Source organism: Botryllus schlosseri, chromosome 10, assembly GCF_051294905.1.
Source record: "Botryllus schlosseri isolate E-star chromosome 10, Bs_hap1, whole genome shotgun sequence".
In the NCBI taxonomy this organism is placed as follows: Eukaryota; Metazoa; Chordata; class Ascidiacea; order Stolidobranchia; family Styelidae; genus Botryllus; species Botryllus schlosseri.
Genome location: NC_137245.1, coordinates 23,479,968 through 23,501,501, shown reverse-complemented (window position 1 = coordinate 23,501,501; position 21,534 = coordinate 23,479,968). Strand labels below are relative to the sequence as shown.

Sequence of the window (21,534 nt, the reverse complement as noted above, 5' to 3'; positions counted from 1 at the left end):
TACCCCTACACCCCTGTAACCACCTTTCCCTACCTTGACGACGGCCCAATTCTCCGAGTTGGTGTTCAAGTCCCGAATATCGCTGCCCCCTCGGGCCCGGACAAACCCAGCGGCCCGAAGCTGTCCCAGAAGCTGCGTCCGCATGCCTGGCAATGGAGTCGAAAAGGTCAGGCAGATGTCTACATCAAATGGTCACAGCAAGCCACAAGAGATTTTGTGGTCGTCCAACATTTCAGCATGCGACACTTTTGCACAGTGGTTCTCAAACTTTTTTTATCGCGATCAAAATCTGAGACTTATTAACATCTCGCGGCCCAAGCTTCACACATCGGAAGAAATGCATTTCCAAGGTTAGCGTGTTACGTTTCACGTTTTGCAGTTCCATGAGTAAAAAAAATCATCGATTCAGTGAGGCTGAAAATTCACCTTGTTTGTAATGCAACAAAGCGTTACAGGAGTAGGCAGATTTTTTATGATCAAGTAATATTCAATTAATAAAAAAGTGAATAAAACTAAATAAGCGTTTTCTCCTCGCGAGATTGCATATCGTCGCTGGAAAACCAAACTGTGCTATGTCTATTTTTAGCATTTTTGGATTTTTTTCTTCTATCACTATTTCGACGTAGATCTTTTGTATTAACCAGGTTCCAAGCTCCTACGTAGCATGAATTTCTAGTGAATTTCTACCTGAATTTTCAAGGTAAACTGAAAAGAAAACTGGATTATATCCAAATTAGATGGTTTCCAGCGACGATACAGCAACAGGGGCAAAAAGAAATAGTAAATCTCACCTATTATCATCTGCATGGTAGCCGGCGACAGGTAATTCCGATCACAGAAAGATTTCTCCCAACCATCGCTCCTGGCTTTTTGCCAGGCTTGAAACGCACGGAGCAGGCACATATGATCGCTAAACGCGCCTGACAAATCGCCATTGCCGATCATTGATAAATTCAAAACAGGATCGCGTCTCAAATGGTACCTGCTGAAAATTTCCCCCGGCAGTGAAAAGCCAGTTTCTTCTCCTCCGGGGCTTGCGGCAAGAGAAAGGGGTCCTTGTATGCCAGCGCGCACGCGATGGTCAGCACCGGGTCCAAACATTTCAAGACGACAGAGTAAAGAACCATTTTACCTGTGATTTCAAGACACGGCACTATGACTGCAGAACTGAGTTCTCATTTAAAATAATATGCGGATATTTTCAGTACCCAAAAGAAATCTTGTGGAACTGCTAGAGACTTGAAACGCTACGTCCAGCCCCAGCCACAGCACATTCACATATGTCAAACAACCCTTAAACGCAAGATACTTTCCAATAGACAAAACTGAGATCATGAAAGGAAGTTAAAGTGATGAACCACACAAAACCAATCAGGGAAGCTACTCGAAAAGTTCTGGAAATATAAAAACGCTTTGATACAGCTCACATCTCACTGAAATCGACATGATATAAGCAATATTAAATGGCATACTCATGACTGAAATAGCATTGCTAAGTAGCAGAGAACTGAACGGGACACGGACTGGCATAAAGAAAGCTAACTTTTTGAAGCGAGTGGCCACAACCGGTACCATTAAATCTTACTGAACTAATGACACCTAAATCGGCACACCTGCACTCTTACTCAATCAGAGACAGACGAGAAAGTTAACTCTTATCACGAACGCGTTGCACTAAATTCGCCTATAACAACGTTACGTTACCTAGTCTTGGTTCAATAGGCAAATCCACCAGATGATGCCCCAGCTCTGATAGATCCTCCCAAGGGTCCAACGCGTCGATCGTCTGCACGCCAAAATCACAAAATCCACGCATTAGCACAAATCCCTGGTTTTTCAGTCTTGAACAGAAGAATTTTTTGCGGATTTGACTAAATCGTTAAATATCCCGAATTTCTGTTCCTTCCCATTGTCACTTTACCACGATTTGGATTTGGCCAGGATCACTGGATTCAGACTCATATTTAAAGATTGCATTGCTGTTACAATTATTGCGGCAGCCAGATACTAGTTAACCAATAACAAATTACATCTACTAACTCTACATATATTTGGGCTAACTAATTACCCGTTAATCTATAGATTTTGAAAGTACAAGTATTTTCGGGTAACGTTTGCATCGACCCCAAGTGAAATTATCATACGAAGCTGGCAAAATAGCGGCTGTACCACACTGACTGAATTTATTTTCAATAATTGTGTCAAAAAAGGAAATCGTGTACCATCTAAATATAGTACTTTGAACACTCTCTTATTCGGAGTTTCATGCTGGTGATTTTGCTGATGCGATTGTGGATATACGATGTTCTTTTCAATTCTCTACTAGTTGCTGACGATTACCCCTGACGAGTGTCAGCGGAAAATATACGGGTTCATTTCAATATGAGTAGACTCTTCAATTTTTATTAGTCGCATCTATTCGTAGCAGGGTTATTAAACATTTTACGTTAGTCGTACAGACGCACTCCCAATTCCAAAAGTATCGGATATCGAGTAAAATTTAGGACTTCATTTCTAATACATCTACTTCAGTACCAACAATGGATACTTTGACCATCTGCGACATTCCTAGATCATCACAACTCCAGCGCATACAGCTTTTCACCTTGAGCAGAGTAATCGCGTTATCGATCATGATTTTTGATGGCGTCTCTGGCGCGTTGGCCAGAAAATCGGCTATCGATCCCGTCGCGTCTGACCTGGACTCCACACCGTCCGCGGTATCCCCTTTGCTTCTCCGCTTTTTAGCGGAAGCAGTCAATAACTTTGCCTGCGAACAGCACAACTCGTAACGTAACACGTCATCGCGACGCAACTAACAAGGCGCAAACCTGCAGGCAAAGCTCGTGAAGAGGCGTCCTCAGTATTTCGGCCGTTTGAAATTGGGACATGGCGTCGTACCGCGCCCGGCTGAACAAGTGGAAGCACACGCCCGGTCTGAAGACATTTTCAGAAATCAAATCTCGATAATAATAATCATAATTATAGTATTGCAATTATTTTCATCCGCTCCAGACACAATGTAGGCTACAATGTGATACACAGGCAGAGGTGGTCAGTAATGAGGTAGTCATTAATGGTGTGCAGTCAATACCGAGAAAACCATTACCAAGAATTCCATTACCAAGAATGGACATTACCTAGAATGGACACCCCGAAGGATGAATATTACCATTCCCGGTAATGTCCATTATCGATAATATCCATTCTCGACAACGGTTTTCTCGGTATTGGTATAGAACCCTAGCAAACTCCTACTTTATCGGAGTTCTCAAGCAGTTTTGTCTACTTGCTAAGTTTTATTATTTTATATTAATTCTGCTTCTACTTCAGTTTTCAATTTTAGACCAGCTAAGCCTAGAATGGTTACTTCTACTCGAGTGCCAAGAATGATTACTTTGACCGCCCCTGTATACAAGAAACAATGTGACATAATGAGCACAGAAGAGGATGCAGTATTGGAGAAGTGCTTTGCCACTGTTGACCTCCGCTAAGGTGCAATAGTGTAGCGCCGAGTCGGCGCCGGAAAAACATCAAAAGCTCTAAACGCCGTGTAAGAAAGTTTTACCTGCAACGGCCAGCCCTGCCTTTTCTCTGCAAAGCGCTCGACTTGGAGATCCAAACCGACTTGAGAGTGGAGGTCGAAGTCAACGCTTCGTACATCTTGATTTTCACTTTCCCGGAGTCGATCACATAAATGACGTCTTCGATCGTGACCGCCGTTTCCGCGATGTTCGTGGACAGGATCTGGCGGACACAGAAACATGTTTATCAAAGATGTCTTTTGAGTCCGTCTCCGTCACGATTTTAAAGCTTGTAACGCATACGAAAGTGATTGAATAATATGTTCACCTTGAAATAAACTCTAATATCTCCGACTGACACCCGTCAGGGGTAATCGTCAGCGACAAGTACACACTTGAAAAGAACTTTGCATATCAGCAATTGCAGAAAATCAAATAATCGAGATTCAATTTATGTGAATTGGAGTGGACTTTTATCAACATCGGCCAACCTAGTGTGTGCCAACAGAAGCTTGCTCACCTCAATTATAGGAACTTTCACGTCATGATGATGTCATATTCTGCGATACGATTGTTGATATACTAAGTTTTCAATTCTCTACTAGTTGCTGACGAGTGTCAGCCAAACATATCCAGATTTATGAATATATTACTCAATTATATACAGAAAACTACTCAGTAAATGAAAACAATTAAATAAAACCTACTCGAAAAGTACGGTAGGTGTAGGTGAGGCCTAATCAAGTACTATGGTAAAGTACTTCATTACTGATGATTGGGGCAACTTTTTATCTAAAAAACGGAAGATTTTGACCTAAAAAATCAAAATTTGCCATTTTATATCTTAAAAAACTTAATTTAGACCAAATTTTGACCCAACGTATGCAAATTAGGTGTTTTACCTCATAAAGTTACAATTGAACTACTTATCATGTGTTAAACAGTGTTGAGCATAGCACCACGTCAACCTATTTGTTTTATTTGAATGTTTATGATTCACAATGAGCAGACAATGGGCCGTCTACAACGGCAGGCCTATTAAGTAGGCTACAAGCTGTAAAACTCCAAATGATAAGTACCTTAACAGTGAAAAATCTACGGTACGAACGAATTGCAGGTTGTAAAAAAATTTGACTTTTTAACATTTTTGAATTAACGCTACAATTCTGACCTAATTCTTACTTTTTTTTTCACACGTCAAAAAAATTGCCCTACTGATAACCTTCAGCTTTCAGTGGGGCAAAAAAGATATGTCGAGCTTGATCCAAGGTCGATGAATCAAAAAAGTTTGGTAACCGCCATGGAAGGCATCTGATTAATAAATAGAATACCCCAAGTTGTTCTAATACCATCATATCTTATCGCAGTCTTACGCCATTTGGACTCGATACAAATACTAAATAAACGAATGAATGAAAACTCACAATCTTTCTATATCCAGCCGGAGGCGGCCTGAAGACGTGTTTCTGATCTGACGAGGACTGCATCCCCGAGTGCAGCACGTACAATTTAATGTCGCCCAGCTCGAGCGCATAGTCGTCGGACATGATTTTTTCGCGCAGCATCACGATATCGTCGTACCCCGGCAGAAAGATCAAAATCGCCCCTACGGTAAAATCACAGGTGGTCAAGGCAAGGCAGCCATGGTCGGTACTCGTGTGGAAGTAGACTTGACTTTAATAATTTCTACTCAGTAAGTAGCACACGTCACGATTTCCAAATAAGTAAAATGCAAGTATTCTAGGCCTAGTCTTGCACAGAAAAAACTGAAAACTGTCCAGTAGATGTGGCTGTCGCGACAATTTCACCCATGAAAGTCATGCAAAACCATCACAAAAATGACTTTCCACTTCCGTAACGTAAAACTCGAATAGTGATCAAAAAACTGTAGCGTACACATGGAACTAGTCTAGAAACTTACGGCAAAACCTACTCCAGAAAAATACAAATATTTCGTTTCAGACCCCTGGGCGAATGCCCTTTCCAGAAAGGGTCACTGTAGTCATCGTTGGTACTAAGTAGAAGTAACGTCATCAATTTTTACACAGGTAAAGATAGTAGTAATGATTTCTAAGTAAAAAAGCAAATATACGAGGTCTATTATTAAAAAACTGAAAAGCTGGAAACAGTCTAAAATCATAACTACACGAGCAAATAATGTAGGTAGGGACTCTCAAGTACTCTGAAAACGTATTAAGTACTTCGTTAATGACCTCTTAAGGGTAAAATTGAAACCAGTTGCTTTCAAATTGACTACAGCCTAGGAAATAGTACCTTCATCATTTTCGTTAGCGAGCAGTAGAAGCAGCTCCATGATGAGATCGGTATCAACGCGGGCGTCGTCGAACCCCTTCTGATACCTGGACACCAACTGTCTGTCCTCTTCCGTCATTTCGAGCGCCCCGGCGTCGGTATCTTGGGCGGGTTCGACTTGATTGGCATTCCCGTGCAGAATGTCGCCTTGTGAGATTCTAAAATAAATACACTTTATTCCATAACAACTCAAGATAAAAATCAGTCGATTAGTGTGTAAAGATGCAGATGTGGTCAGCAACAAGTACTTCTATTTTTCCCTAATACTAAATAAGGTTATGCTTTAGCACTACTTCCACTGGCATTCCACACAATTGCAATTAAAACTTCTTACATTTTGGAATTTGTAAGTAGAGAAGTAGTTTTGGGAAATAGATCTACTTCAAATTTTCAACTGTCCTTAATCTGTGTTCTATGTCAATGGCAACCTCTAATATCTCACTATCCCGTGGCACCCTTGAGCGTCCCAAATGGCGCCCCAGTTGAGAACCACTTGGTTAGTATTAATAGTCAGCCGAACTGACACTTACACAGTGTTCAGTATGTCGGCAAGATCGTCGTGGCCAAGATTGAAAGCCATATCCGCCGCAGTCCAATCGTTAGCAGCTTTCAGAGCGGGATCGGCACCGAGCAGAATCAATCTCTCGCATTCCGCGATAGCGCCGTGCATTGCAGACGCCATCAGCGCAGTGACGCCCGTCTCGCTATGCCTGTAATTGACTGCAAAGCCAAGAGAAACAAAACAAAAATAGGTTACCATAAGTTGAGACTTGATGAATTTGGCATTAGAATATAATAACTATTATTATTATGAAAGCGAATCAATATTCGATCAATCTATTTGAAAATGAATGTATCACTGGACATGAGCATGAATTGTAGTAGAGGGCACTTTGGGAATTTGGCATTGAAAGCGATGCATCAATATTGCATTGATGAATACGAAGATGAATGCTTCACTGAATATGAGTCGGAATTGCGATATATGGAACTTGGTGAATCAATAACAATTAACATACTCATATTGAAAGATGAATGCTTCACTGACTATGAGTGGGATTGCAGAATATGGCATTTGGTGATTCAATAACATACTCGTATTGAAAGATGAATGCTTCACTGAATATGAGTGGGAATTGCGGTATATGGCACTTGGTGATTCAATAACATACTCGTATTGAAATACGCTAAAATATTTTTGGATGGCACTTGATGAATTTTGGATTAAAAATGTAACAACTACTACTATAATGAGAGCGACCCGCCAATATTCTACATATAATTTGAAAATGAATGTGACCCTGAATTGTGATACACGGAACTTGTGTATTCGGGTTAGAGGTTAGGGGCACGTTTGAATTGGGGGCACCAAGTGCCAAATTCAACACGGTGAATTCACCAAGCGCCAGATTAAGTGGTAAACGAAAGGCACAAAAAATGTTCCACAAACACAACTGACCCGGGACGTTCTCGTACTCGATAAGATGAAAGATTTGGGGGTACGGATCGATGACGCCTTCCGGATCGCAGGTCTCATCCACCATGGAAGAAGCGCGGTGCCACAAAGAGTACAACGCGTCGTCCATCGATTCAATCCTCCAAGAGTCCCTTCAAATACGTCGACATATCTTCACAACGCTCAAGCACACGACAATAGGCCAACGCCAAACCTGTCGACAGAGTCTGAACTATTTGAAACGCGTGGCTCCGTTGAATTTGCCTGAACACAAAATCAACTTGTTAGCGACATAGTCTCACGTTGCAGCAGTAAAGTCCGACCTGATGGCTGGCAAGTGTGTCAACAGTCGATTTAGATTGCACTGAGAATGAAAGACGCATCCCGTTACGTATAAACGAATCTCGAATAAATGTCGTACAAACTTACGTTGCTCCCAAGCCGACAAGCTCGACACCCCATCGCCAAATTTTCCAGTCCTGAACATTATTTTAACACGCATTAATTTGCGATTATCATAAGTAATTCTCTTTGTGGTGAAAAAAATTCAGCGGAGTCAGAACAGTGCATTCGAATGTTAATCGGTATATCAAATTGCAATCAACACTCACATTTTCAACACGTCTTCCAAATAATATTCCTTCACATCGTACATTCTTCCTGGAACTACAAATATCGTATTAGTAAACCACGGAATCCACCAACAAAGGGGCGGCGAAACTCACTATTAACGACGGGGCAGTTGTTGAAGTAACTGACAAAGAGATCAACGTCGAGGGCGGCGCTCATGAGGATGAGTTTGAATTTGGGGTGGCGCGGCGAAGTTCGCGAATACGCCAGCTGCTTCAGTTTGATTAAGAGAAAGTCGCAAAAGCGATCTCTCTCGTGTACTTCGTCCTGTGGTGTTAAGGTAATGAAACCGTTGATTAATTATAAAATCTATTTGCGCCAATAGAATTCAAGAATCTTTGATGTCGAGAAAAACCAAGAATTAGCTACTTCTATCCTTAAGTGTATTTAACGAGGGCAGCATTCTGCAAACTGATTTCTCCAGCATGGAAAAATACTTTTAGATATACAAAATACTTTGTCAGAGCATCGAATATAAAATCAATGCGTCCTGAACACCTGAAACTAGTTCACATCCAACTAGGGTAAAATAACTGCGCAGTTTAATACATCTCTCAATGAAACAACCCGCTCTATGGTCAAATGTTCCTATTTTGTATGCAAACTTACACGGCCACATACTTTGGCCATGTCAACACATATCTAACAAGGTAATACTTACCACAATTACATGAGTTACTGTGGATAGGGAGTTGTCTCCAGCCATCAAAGTACGCAGAAGGACTCCATTCGTGCAGAAAGTTAAAAGAGTGCGTGGCGAAACCCTGTAATAGGAATATGTCTTATGATGCAAGAAAGTTCCAAGGGAAGCGGTAGGTTACACATAGTTCAATCGGCAATTAGTTTCGTAGAGTGATCAATATGTGACGCAATGCATGACCGTCGACCAGTATTCATGACAAGAACCAGTCTATAAGAATGTATTGTCTGAGTAGGTACGGTTATTGCAATATAACGCATTGGCGCATACCATAGTAGCAGATCATAGACATTGACCTTTAATGAAAAATTCAACAGCATCAAAACTGATATGCAATAGCCCTGCAATCGATAATGTCAGCTGATGGATAATGGATATTACCTTTACTAGAATAGCCTCAGGGTATGTAATTTGATAAAGCAACTGAAGCACTAAAATGTCAACTAGCAAGACAAGGCAAGAACCAACTTCTAAGTTAAGATAAGCTTTGATTTGGTGTAGATCTTTGGTTAAGATTTAGTAAATTCATACCGCCGAAATATTGATCAATGTTCAATCAATAGCGAGTGATTAATCTTTGAGGTACGAGGATAAAAAATTTGATGGTTGTTAAATTGACGTGCATCGAGTAATCTATGTATCAAAGATAAGAGCTTAAGCGAGGAATAAAAAGAATCATTGAACCTTGTTCAGTCATATGAACGTTAAGTGCGTTTGAAGGTAGGCTACTCGGTTTCCTGCTAACGGGCAATGTTTATTCTAGATTCAGATTACTACTACTTATTACTAGATGTCAAGGTCAATGTGGCATCATTCTAGAGACAAGCGATGTTATTTTATGCAAGATTGAGATGTCATCAGTGCAGTATAATTAGCAGTTCGATTACATTTTGATATAGGTGCAATGTTGGGAATAAAGGAAATAGTAGCATCACAGCAGATGCATACCATTTTTAGACTACCTACCAGTTCAGCTGCATACTAAATTAAACCAATTTATAAATATCCATATATATCAATGTTAATATCAAGTTCAAATAGGAGTAGGCTGTAAATTGTGTGATAACATTTTATTGCCACTGTGATTTTGTTCAATCGTAGTAATATAAAACGCAAGAAATAATAAGATAGACATATCGTGAAATTCACTGCAGATAAGATAGAATAGGCTGGGGATAATTTCAAGGCTGGTATAACCAGCTTCACAGGCTAATTAAGATTCTAGTCAGTCATATCTTATCCAGCCGCATCCCCCCAAAACTAACTCCGATAGACCATTACGTCTACTTCAAGAAAGGTCTATCATCAATAACAATGTAATGAGTCTGAAAGAGAAGACGTCATCACCGACATCGTTGATTTCACAAATCAACTCGGATTATTTGACATGCCAGATATGCATCGACACATACCGGCAACCGAAAGTGTTGAAATGCCAGCATACCTTCTGCAAGGAGTGCCTTGGTGAGTAACCGACATGTAACTATTTGTTTTATAACCTACCCAATCATTCAGAGGATTTTCGTTCTCTAAAATATTTAGTTACAAAAACATTAGAAATTGCCAGACTGTAAGTTTGAATTCCACTAACTCTTACTGACTACTTTGCAATATTGTCGAGCATGGTAGGAAGTAGTTTGTAGATATATGGCTAAATCGGTCTTGAAATTAAAATTCGCAATACCAAAGGGCCAGATATTTCCTTTCTGATAGTAGTGGCATGTATAGCCTGAAATCTGACCATATTGCTTTGAGCATTGTTACATACTGTACTAATATTGATACACATCATCATAGTATCAAGTAAATTATCAATTTCAAAAAAGGTGGTAGACCATCAACAAAACTACTCAAAGGCACCCGAGTACTTTCAATTGTTTCATACTACTTACAGTAGTTTTGGCCTGCCTTGGGCTGTATGCCATCCTCTTTTAATGGAGAATAACACTCGTTCACACTGATACTACAGAATAACAGAAAAATTTGATCATCAAATCCTAGAGTCTTGCGAAAGATCGGACAGCGGCTCATACATATCATGCCCAGTGTGTAGAGAAAAGACCTTGTTGGGATTGAAAGGAGTGGTGAGCCTCAAAGACAATTTTGCATTCTCAAGTATGATCGACATGATCGATTCCCAAAAGAAATCCAGAGTGTGAGTATTGAACCTGAGAGTAGGCCTACTCGAAATTTGCCACAATCTATCATGTGGAAAATAGGGCTTGGGGGTGAAATATAGCATGCGCTAAGTTTGCCAATACGATGAAGCTTATCTGATCCGTTTATGCATGCACTCGACCCTAAAAAATTGATATTACCTTCGTAAATTTCTAAAAATTTCTCTTCGCTGGGAACGTGCCTCCTGTGTGAGTTGCATAACAAAAAATCATTATCAGTAGTAAAGTTCGCAAGCCTGAAACAGGAATCCATTCCATTTGTGACACCACAGGCCTGTTTCAAAATCTGGATCTGGTTCTGAATCAAAATCCAAAAGTAAAGAAATTCGTAGACTTTCAATCATGACATCGTATGGATATTCAGATCTGGAGATCACAAGCCGGTATCCCACGGCAAGACTGTATGTACCACGTGCCCGGATGAAAATAAAACGACGGCGACGTATCAATGTCTCGATTGCCTCGATGAGTTTTGCGCAAGTTGTTCAGCCTTCCACCGGAGAACGAAGTTAACCAAGGACCACGAGGTGTGACGGGTTGCAGAGCAACAACGGAACCTGACCGGATTTCAATTTTTCTTACGAATTCCAGGTGGTGTTAATCGATGAAATCGAGCGGGGCGATCATGAAGACAAAATAAGACTGCGGCAGTTGAGCAGATGCAGAGATCACCAAGTGAGTCCTCTACTAAAACGTTGACTTGAACAAGTTGACAGAGATCTATTATATCCACATTTCAAGTGCATGATGTGCATATGACACTGGCGCAGATAAAGCCTTGAAAGGCTTTCTAAGTCTCGCACCACCATGCTATTCTGGTAATGCTGAGCGCAAGGGGAAGCCACAGATACCAGCTTTACTGACCTGGTCTTTGGAAGAAGCCATACGCTCCTACATCTGGATAGGGGGTAACACATATTGCATCCTTCAGAGGGCTGGGTGTATTGCTAATTTCATAGTTTTTATTATGGATTAGCATATCCAAACTCAAAGGCTCAAGAATATGCTCAATATTATTTTGTCAAGCTTGACTATGTAAGAGTGCTAACGACTTTCAATATGAAAAAAATCGGTGCAATGAGTTTAATGTGTTACACTATTCATCATAGGTCGAGATGTTGCATTACTGCTGCGAATGCGAAAAGCCAGTTTGCAAAGACTGTGCAATCGAAAGTCACAAATCTCACCAGTTACAAACCATAAAAGAGGCCAGCGAAAAGAGAAAGCAATCAGTGAGTGCTAGAAGTTAGATATTATAGTGCGACTACACGGTAAACTTATCTAAACCGATGTCAAACATAGGTTGCAAAGCTGAAACTCGATCTTGAAAAGGAAAAGGCTGAATTGAACAAGGAGTCAGAAAAAATAGAAGACCAAAAAATCAAAGAACTTGCAAAGTTGGAAAAATACAAAAAAGGCATCAAGAGCCAAGCACAGAAAATTATAGACAACGTAAAACAGGTGAGAAGGTGCGCCGTGTTACAAGAATGATTTCCACTCGACCTCTCACGCAATCTAGAGAAAAAAGCAACTACTCGCAAAGCTCGCAGAAGTCGAAATCAGCAATTCAGACAAAATACAAAGTTGCATCGGTCGATTACAGACGCAGACAAAATGCATCGAAAACTGCACGCAATTGTCGTGTCAAATTTTAGAGGTGCAAAGGTTTTGAACGTAGAAGGGTCCGATTAACAGACTCTCCTGTATTACAGGCTGAAAACCCTTACGAGTTACTGGCAATAAACGGGAAGATACAAAACACAGTCCAGCACCTGTCAGATAAGACCAACGAATTGTTTGAAAGGAATAAGGACACCCTCAAAGAGTTGATCAATATCAGGTATGATTTGCATCGGTTCAAGTGAACTGGAAATATTGTTCCTCTTTTGATCAGATACAACATTCCAAACGGGCAAGAAGAAACATCGGTAGGTGTGATCACAGAAGTATCACAAGGTGAGTTATATACAAATACAAATGCAAATGGGATATCTATAGGTTGGATACACATAGGTGAAGACGTGAAAGTACTGTAATTTCTCATGTAACTATGTAGACCACCTTCGAAAATGGGTTAAAATTGTAGCAACAGCCATTCCATTACACATAACACATGTAATATAATATAGACTAGACAGTAGATAATGTTAAAGAAAGTTGAAATCCATTGGGTTTATTCCAGCAAATATGACAAATCTCTTGCAAAGCGTAAATCTTTGTGCACTTGTGCAGCAATGGCCATGTTCCTGTGTATCACTCAACTGGATGCTAAAATCATTGACAGAGCATAATTTAACCAAAAGTTCACTGCTGTATGATCTCAAGTGTAAATTATGGCTTTTTCCCCTCTTTGCGACAGTACAATCCTCTTCCTCAAAAGTATTCTGTGGGGCGTTCATTATCATTACTTATCCTCCAATCTAACTCAGTGCCATGGGCTATGTCACAAAATCATCGTAAGTGGCCTCATCTAAATCAAATATCATTCATTTCCAAGTGTCCCGTGATCTCAAGAACAGAAATATACTATCCTCAAATTTCGTCATTCAAATATTCGTTAGCAGACAGTGCAGAACCTGAAGAAGCAATCAACAATGAAGCCGCGATAACACTGTCATTGCCAAAAGCGGCGCCAAGGAAAAATACTGCAACAACTCAAAAAAGGCCCAAACCGCCAAACAGATCAACACAACTCATCACAGCGAAAGAGCTAGCATCTTTAAACGAAGCCCTTGATAATGCACCGGCGTCCAAAAGTCAAGAGCGACATCTATCAGTTGCCAAAGATGACAATATCTACAGGTCTAACAGCATGGGAAACATACCAAGACCGACAACATTTGAAATAGGAAGCAGCGCAAAAAGTGCACCGCCACGAAAACCAAAAGCCCCAAGACCACCAGTTTCCCGACCAAGTGCCCCACCCGCACCACCTCCGCAACACAAAAAGCCATCGATATTAAAAACTACAGCCTTGCCGTTAAGAGGAATACTGTGTACAAAGTTTGGAAAGCGCGGCAAAGTGTTGACAAACGGCGAATTCACCGGACCTACGCAACACATTGTGTTCAGCAAAACAAAATTCAGAGTGCTGGCGCTTGACGCTGATAGCAAACATATCCTGATATTTAAGGGGGACGGAGTCTTCAAGAAAAGTTTCCGTGTAGCCGCTTCGGATCAAGGTACAATAACAATTTGAATAGTGAATCGTTTCCACATCTTTCAAACAGAATCTTAGTTATTGAGATAGAGAGTCTTTGACACACTTGGAGGTACAGAACTTTAATATCCAGTTGAATGATAATACATAATGAAATATAGGCAGAGGTGGTCAGTAACTAAGTAGTTCTACTTTTTGGAAGTACTCAGGTAGTTTTCCTCTACTTCTTGCTTACTTTTTGCTATTTTCAGTTTGTCAAGCAGAAGTAGGTTAATCCCCCAATACAAAAGATAGCCTGAGGAATTTCGGGGCTGTTTTCACGGAGTACCAACATTTAATATTCATGAAAGTCGAGTAAAGCCCAGAAATTTTGTTGCGCTTCGCGCACAGTAGTTATGGAGTGACATATATGTTTTCACAAAAGTATAAGTGAATCTAATTTAGGTATCGGATTGCTTGGTTCCGCTCACACCGCATTCTCGCCCATATCAAATATTTCATCAAAGTAAAGATGGCCCACCATAACATTTGAAACTACCGTTTCGCAATCTAGCAATTACCCATCATTTCGTAATCTAGCAGCCCATGACGTGTCCTGCTAATCTGGAAAATCCGGCTTTTTTTAACGTTACCGCTGTTTTAGCAGATCACCTTTGAAGCTTCATGGACAAATATCATGAAATATATTTTCCGCTTTTTGGAAGTGGTATCTGTATTTCACTTTCAATTCCGAGTATGACACTTTCAGTTCTTTTGTCTGCAGAACATACATGTTGAAACATAAAAACAATTTTCACAACTACTTACTTACTTGAGTAGATTTAAAGTCAGTCAATTCTACTTCTACTTCAAGTAGTTTTAGGTGGCTTATGGATGAAGTACCTCTATCCGTACTTGAGTAGATTTTTTCGGCGCTACTTCTACTTCTACTTGAGTAGCTTTCTGACTACTTTGACCACCTCTGAATATAGGCCTACCTGACTCTCATCAGAAACTAGTAGACAATTCATTCCTTTAAATTCTCCAAGTTGTTGACCTTTACCCTTGACAAGTGTCGAGTTTATTTTAACATGAATATATTATTCAAATAGAATATTAGTTTGGTTATTTATTTGCAGCGCTAAAACCGGTAGGAATGGCCGAAATGGGAAAGCTGCATGTGCTGGTCTTGTTCAAAAAATTCATCATGGAATGGGCTTGGGATGGCCGACTGATCAGCAAGTGGGGCGAAACTGAATTGGCGAATGCCAACTGTATAATAACAGACACGCAAAGTGAGTAACATGTTAGGGTTAACATAAATAATAATCAGTTAACACCTATTTTGAACAGCTTATCTTACTGGCAATAAAAATGATTTCCTACCGTACATTTCATCGAGTTTTTACACTTTCAGGTCGAATTTTGGTCAGCGATCAAGAAAAACACACCGTATTCATATACGACGGCTCAACAAAAACAAAATTGATGCAGATTGGCGGTTACGGCGAAAGCGAAACCTTGTTTAAAAGCCCAAGGTGAGCAGAACGAAACTGACGAAAGAATACAGTCGCAATTATGATAATAACTTCGCATTTCAGGTACATCACCACAAACAGATTCGATAACATACTAGTGTCGGACCATCACAATCACTGCATCAAGCTTTACGAGAAGAATGGCACGTTTTTACTCAAGTGCGGAGGAAAAGGTGATAGAATTTTCGTTACGAAACGACGTTAAGTGGTAAAACCAACAAATAACTTCACACTGAAATCCACTTGAAGATTTACTAGGGTGTAAGACACACGACACAACCATACGTTGTCTTAGTTTGATCCCAAATCAAGGAACTCAATTTAGATAATATAAAATACTGTACTCTGAGTTGTGGTGAAATACCAGAGGTGGTCGGCTACAATGTACTGATTTTTGGAGAACTAGAGTGTTTTCGCCAACGACACGACTCGACTTGAAATGAGTCAAAAAGTGAGATTGACTTGTGACTCGGAACCTTGTGACTTGATTACAACCATGGACATTACTTCTACTTGGGTGCCAATGATGACTAGGCTACCTTTGTGCAATACTGTGTTCCATTGTCTTGGTTCTACACACATGACGGTTCTGAGCCAAAATTACTCCTGTTAATAGAATCTATCCTGTTGTTCTTGTCACTGCATATTATTTACTCCAGGATCATACGACGGCGAGTTGAAATATCCAGAGGGAATCGACACGGTGACGTTATCGGACGGCAGCGAGGGAATGATTGTGGCGGACGAAGGGAATTGTCGAATATCACTATACGCACAGGACGGGAGATTTTTGGGACACGTTCTCACTAAAGCAGACGATAAAAATCTACAAAGCCCGCAGACGGTGTCTATATCACACACTGGACAGGAAATGGCGATAAGGCAGGCCAACCAAGTTGGAATACGGATTTATAAACTGTCCACGGTCGGCAGTTGACAATATCAAGCGACTAAAACCCAGAAGTCTAACAGAAATGACATCTCCAGAGTCAACTGGTTGACCCTCAACTTTTATTTGCCTCCCATTATAAAGTACGTTAGACACTTCTGAAATTCAACGACTCAAAGTCTGATGGATGAAGAATTTAGATCGCTATTTGTAAAACAAACCACAAATATGTGTGTTCACCATGTCAAGGAAGTGTATAAGCCTAATACAAGGAAGCTGTACTTGCTATGTACAGGATATTCAAGTGGAATTTATAAATGAACTGTCTGAAAAGTACTCAAGTATTTTCAGAAAGCAGATTTTATCGAGGGGACATATGCTTTAGCCGTTAATCGAGCTTTCGAGATTGCAAGACATATCTTCATGACCGATTGATTATAAGATTTACATTTTACAGCAAATTTATCTTAAAAATTGGAAGTGACAGTAGTATTTTGAAGTCAAAACTACCGTAATATCCCATGTTTAACACGCACCCTTAAAATGGCATGTAAATTCTGGGAAAAAACCTGTACCAATGTATAGTACGCACCCTGCATTCGCAGTACATGAATAGTAAATGCGTAAAGCTGATTATACTAGCTTCTCGTGTTAACAAACTTGCGCGTATGATAAGTTATCAGCGATGATTATGCTTCAGTATTCGATGCCATTCTGTTTTGCGATGTCACTGTCGAACAATCATGATATAACGATCGCTAATGATTATACAATCAACGGCATTGTCTCTAATCGATTGTAGGAAGATACCAGCCAAAGCCTGTGAGGCCTGCGATTGTTCAGGCGAACAATTATATCGTGCACACCAGGACTGTTGGGGATGCGACTGTTTAGGCCAGCAATTATATCTTGTGCACATGGCCTGTTGTATATGCGATTGTTTAGGCCTGTCGTTGACCCGATAAATTGGTGGGGATTGCTGCGCGTGTGCAGCAATCAATGACCTAATTTCGCTCGCATACAAACGGCAAACCAACTCGACAGGAGATCGCGTGCTGTTATGCAGCGCAGACGACTCGCGCTAATTGGCAACATGCCTCTTGGTAGCGTGTAACACTGATAATACGAATTACTGGGCAGGATACAATGGCAGAATGTGATGCGCGATTGAAATCAAGCATGAAGAAAGGTGTGATTTCAAGTTTTATTTCGAGGGAGATTTTTTTCAAGGCTTGTTGTACCCACGCATAATGCGCACCCCCGATTTTAGAACAAAAAATCGGTAAAATTTTGCGCATTATACATGGAAAATTACGGTAATTGTAGAGGTGATACAAGTAGCCTTCAGGATGACTAGTGTTACCATGTTACTTAACACTGTTAGTCAGCATATAATTGTGTTGAAACCTGAGCATTGATGCCGCGAGAGACCAGACCGACGTTCCCTAAGTAAGTACCGACTACATTGCCAGCCCACAAACAACGTAGCGATCATCGCAAACAGAACAAGGCGGTCTCACCTGCTCTCCAACCGAATCTGGTAGCCGACCGTGTGTCCCACATTCTCCCCGCGCTCCGCGGCCACACGCTCCGCCATGGACACCGCGGAAATACGCCTCGGCTGCGTGCAGATGATTCGGCATCGTTTTTCTCCGTGGTCCGAACAATCGTCCAGAATGAACTGGGGAATCTGCAAGGCGCATTACGCAGAGGTGGTCAAAGTGTAGTCGGCATTGGCATTGGTAGCCCTACTGAAGTAGAAGCACAAGTAGCATCATACAATTCTACTCAATTACAATTGGAAGTAGCCATTTCAAAGATATATCAGTGGGAGTAGAAGTACAACAGACGAATCGTCGATGTCGGCAACAAAGGATGAACAAAGTTATTGAAGTCAACAGCAAGGTGCATTGTACACGGGGCCGCATCATATCATAGATTTATTGGCGATAAATATACAGTTGCTCCATAACACACTAAGCTTACCTGCGTAGTCTTGCCCGATCCAGTTTCCCCGCAGATGAGTATGACGGGATGCTTGTCGATAGCGTGAAGTAGATCGTCTTCCATTGACGCAACGGGAAGTGTCTTTCTAAACGCGTCCAAATCCGAACGTAATCTTTTCACAGGAACTTGCGGGATGCCGTTGTTGAGTCTGCCACTAGTTTTACTAGCGTCTGGGCGAAAACCTACAAAAATATGAAATTGCAATTGTCACATGATCGCAAAGCTCCAAGTCACAAGTCAATTTGACTTTTACAGTTTTGATTCGAGTTCAGTCGAGCCTTTTTTGATTCACCACCGAGTAAGTCCGAGTCCAAGCCGGGGAGCAACGGTCAGAGTCCGAGTCAATAGTGTTAAGACTCGAGTGCGAGTCGTAATCATATTGATTTCTGTTGAGTATCGAGTTCACAGGGTTGTAACGAAGTCACAGGTTCCGAGTCACAAGTCAACCACGCTTTTATAGTTTTGACTCGAGTCAAGTCGAGTCAGTTTCAATTCACCACCGAGTCAAGTCCAAGTCAGTAGTCGAGTCCGAGTCATAGCGTTGTGACTCGAGTCCGAGTCCAAGTCATTTTATTCACTGTTCAATTTTGAGTTCAATCCACTTTTTTTCAACTTTGCTCGAGTGATATACAAAGATTCGCATTCACAATATCGTAGTTTTTCCTCGGTCCCAACAGTTTCTGGCCCTATTTCCCAAGTATCAGGACTGATATGAGAAAATATCAATGATGTGGTGACTTTACTATTCTTGGAAGTTATAATGAAATGTCTGTCTTGGTCGTCCTAGTCTCAAGTCATATGGCTTGGTTCGAGTCATGCACAGTGACTCGTGTAGAAGTCGAGTCAATACAAAAATTGACTCAAGTCGAGTCAATTGAGTCGAGTCAATTGACTCAAGTCGAGTCGCATTTGAAAAAATGACTTGATTCAAGTCGAGTCACCAAAAAATCATGACCCGAGTAGGACTAGAGTCAAGTCATGACTCAAGTCATTACAAGCCTGAGAGTTTAAGTTAAGTACAACTTATGTGTCAAGTCATACGACTTGGTCCAGTCATGCATGACTCATTTTCCATTTTTTAGAAAATGACTCCAGTCAAGTCGAGTCAACGAAAAATTGTGACTCGAGCCGAGTCATTAAAACCCTGTTTGAAACATTGTTTATATTTGCATTAAATGGGGTGGGACAACTATATATAAAAACAATATCAGCTGCACCAGAGAGCTATCCACAACGTCATATAACATTAGCATTATACAACCATTAACCACATAACAATATAATGACATTTTAAAATGTACAATTTCGGTGTTGTGACCAATGAAGTGATCAGGCCCTTCTCACCTAGATTTTCTTGAGAGGAGCTAGTATGAAGTCGCGAAGACCTTGGCTGCAAATCCATTTTCTCCTTGAGTTTCACGGGCCATCTGGAAATAAAAGGAAGGTTGCAAAAGTTGTACAGATGTGTCAACCCTTCTTGGTCACAATGCTCATCTTATGACAATATAATCAACTAGAATTGACCCCATGAGATATTTATATTATTATTTTTTTATTCAACTTACATGGACGTTAAATCATCAATCGTCATTATATGAGGAATATCAACATTCTGCTTATTTACTTATTACATATTATTATATGTATTATTATATATTTATTTATTTACTTATTAAACACACGCAAAGTCCTGATGGTTACACAGATCAATGATATTAATTACAAAAAAAACAGCACAAACTTGATGAAGAAATACCCAATTGGGCTACCCACTAACTTCATAAGAAGAGAGTGTAGAACTCTTGTGGAATTCTGACCGAAAGAGAAAACAGAAACAGGATCAGTAGCATCACTTTTTCCTTTCCTTGAAACTACAACGCGTCGGTGAGGATTTTTACTGGAACATAAAATAAATAATAATGAAATAATCGAGGTTAGAGATGCAACCTGTCTTTACCCTTTGCTCTTTGATTTCAAACCCAATTGCGGGCAGAGCTGGTGGATATAGGCTCTTTCCGTGTTGGTTAGAGAAGAGGGAAATTCCAATTCTACAAATTATGAAAAATATGAATTACGGTACGGTACATTTCAACACATCAGAGTATTATCCTGATTTTACTCAATAAATTACACATGACGATTCTCGCCAGCGATATTGGGGGTTTGAGGTTTCATGGCCCTGACCAGATTCAACTTATAATTTGTTAGAATCAGTGCTATAGGGTCGCACACAGTCACAGACTTGCATCTATTGGATTGGCGCTGGTATATATTTATTTTAAGTCAATTCAGAGATGGCCGGTCCCTTTTAACCAAAATAATCAATTATGGCAGGCGTTCATTTACTGAGTCCTTTCTTCTTTTATCAAATAACAAATAATTAAGGATGGCAAAGACCGTATTGGTATACGGTACCGTACCTGTATCACTGCCTTCCAAGAACTTGTCGATACTAAGCTGGATCGAAATGCGTACTTCCTCGTCAAGGCATACCGGCGCTGCCTTGCCCCTCCCTTTCATTTTCTTGTTGGACATCCTTACTGTCCCACAGCACCAATATAGCGAATTGTCGTGGATGCGTGAGGCGAATGCAGATGTGTACGATGCAGATTGCAGATGCGGATGCAAAAATCAGACGACATCGATATCCCGCTGTGGCGACCACTCAGGCGTGAGAATACCAACACAATCATGGATTTTTGAATTACGGCGCAGATTATTTCAACTTTTTACGAAAGAGTATCTATTGTAGGCCTACTCTTAGATTGAGAATCGCCTACCATACGTCTTATTTTGGGAGGATTATCTCTTTTTGTCGGGAAAATTGAATGGTCCTCCGCGGACGCTGAAATATGCCCAAATGTCCTCTTATGTCACATTTGGGAGTTATAGGAGCTTCAATAATGCATTACAGATATGTCATTGATGGTTGCTTATACTTTCACCAATACTTTTAGGCGAGACTTATTTATTTCCAAAAAATACTCCATCCAATGGCAACGAGCCATGAAACATGGTTTTCCAACAAATTGTCCTACGTTCTCTTCTTGATTGTAATTGCAAATGTTCTCTGTAATATATTTGGCTTTTCTGCATGCAAGGATCATTTTCCGAGTATAAGTTCGAACGTAACAGATCTACAATTTGGATCGGTTTCAAGC

The 21,534-nt window shown here is 40.5% G+C and overlaps 2 protein-coding genes across 4 annotated transcripts in view; one reads left to right on the top strand and one right to left on the bottom strand.

Annotated features, from left to right (window-relative positions):
• Positions 1-21,465, bottom strand: part of LOC145448486 (3'-5' RNA helicase YTHDC2-like) — a 31,010-nt gene extending 9,545 nt beyond the window's left edge. The window contains exons 1-23 of one of the 2 annotated variants that reach the window (XM_080326874.1): positions 20,794-21,465; positions 20,331-20,421; positions 20,151-20,270; positions 19,718-19,800; positions 18,353-18,555; positions 17,887-18,056; positions 8,585-8,687; positions 8,019-8,190; positions 7,905-7,959; positions 7,723-7,772; positions 7,617-7,657; positions 7,508-7,557; positions 7,297-7,445; positions 6,368-6,557; positions 5,799-5,995; positions 4,949-5,130; positions 3,569-3,747; positions 2,832-2,937; positions 2,606-2,770; positions 1,705-1,786; positions 983-1,132; positions 792-920; positions 34-146 (exon numbers count right to left, since the gene is read on the bottom strand). In XM_080326874.1, the coding sequence (XP_080183000.1) occupies positions 34-146; positions 792-920; positions 983-1,132; positions 1,705-1,786; positions 2,606-2,770; positions 2,832-2,937; positions 3,569-3,747; positions 4,949-5,130; positions 5,799-5,995; positions 6,368-6,557; positions 7,297-7,445; positions 7,508-7,557; positions 7,617-7,657; positions 7,723-7,772; positions 7,905-7,959; positions 8,019-8,190; positions 8,585-8,687; positions 17,887-18,056; positions 18,353-18,555; positions 19,718-19,800; positions 20,151-20,270; positions 20,331-20,421; positions 20,794-20,908 (2,895 nt within the window). In that variant the 5' untranslated portion in view covers positions 20,909-21,465. The remainder of the gene's footprint in view (positions 1-33; positions 147-791; positions 921-982; positions 1,133-1,704; positions 1,787-2,605; positions 2,771-2,831; positions 2,938-3,568; positions 3,748-4,948; positions 5,131-5,798; positions 5,996-6,367; positions 6,558-7,296; positions 7,446-7,507; positions 7,558-7,616; positions 7,658-7,722; positions 7,773-7,904; positions 7,960-8,018; positions 8,191-8,584; positions 8,688-17,886; positions 18,057-18,352; positions 18,556-19,717; positions 19,801-20,150; positions 20,271-20,330; positions 20,422-20,793) is intronic. The other variant, XM_080326875.1, reaches the window with a different exon arrangement.
• Positions 8,776-16,670, top strand: LOC145448488 (uncharacterized). Of its 2 annotated transcripts, none has more exons than XM_080326878.1 (14): positions 8,776-10,087; positions 10,625-10,778; positions 11,165-11,327; positions 11,392-11,475; positions 11,910-12,032; positions 12,103-12,261; positions 12,320-12,457; positions 12,513-12,640; positions 12,695-12,756; positions 13,362-13,982; positions 15,079-15,234; positions 15,357-15,477; positions 15,541-15,650; positions 16,137-16,670. In XM_080326878.1, exons 1-14 carry the CDS (start codon positions 9,943-9,945, stop codon positions 16,412-16,414), a joined length of 2,442 nt encoding a protein of 813 aa, XP_080183004.1. In that variant the 5' UTR covers positions 8,776-9,942; the 3' UTR covers positions 16,415-16,670. The 2 variants fall into 2 exon arrangements, with proteins under 2 accessions (XP_080183004.1, XP_080183005.1); XM_080326879.1 differs by having other exon boundaries at positions 8,778-10,087; positions 13,365-13,982.
• Positions 21,466-21,534: the final 69 nt, after the last annotated feature.

Coding starts and splice junctions, on each gene's coding strand:
- LOC145448488 (XM_080326878.1), top strand. CDS start 9,943: ATGAGTCTGAAAGAGAAGACGTCATCACCGACATCGTTGATTTCACAA. Junction 11,328..11,391: donor AGTTAACCAAGGACCACGAG/GTGTGACGGGTT, acceptor TACGAATTCCAG/GTGGTGTTAATCGATGAAAT. Junction 12,033..12,102: donor GCGAAAAGAGAAAGCAATCA/GTGAGTGCTAGA, acceptor TGTCAAACATAG/GTTGCAAAGCTGAAACTCGA.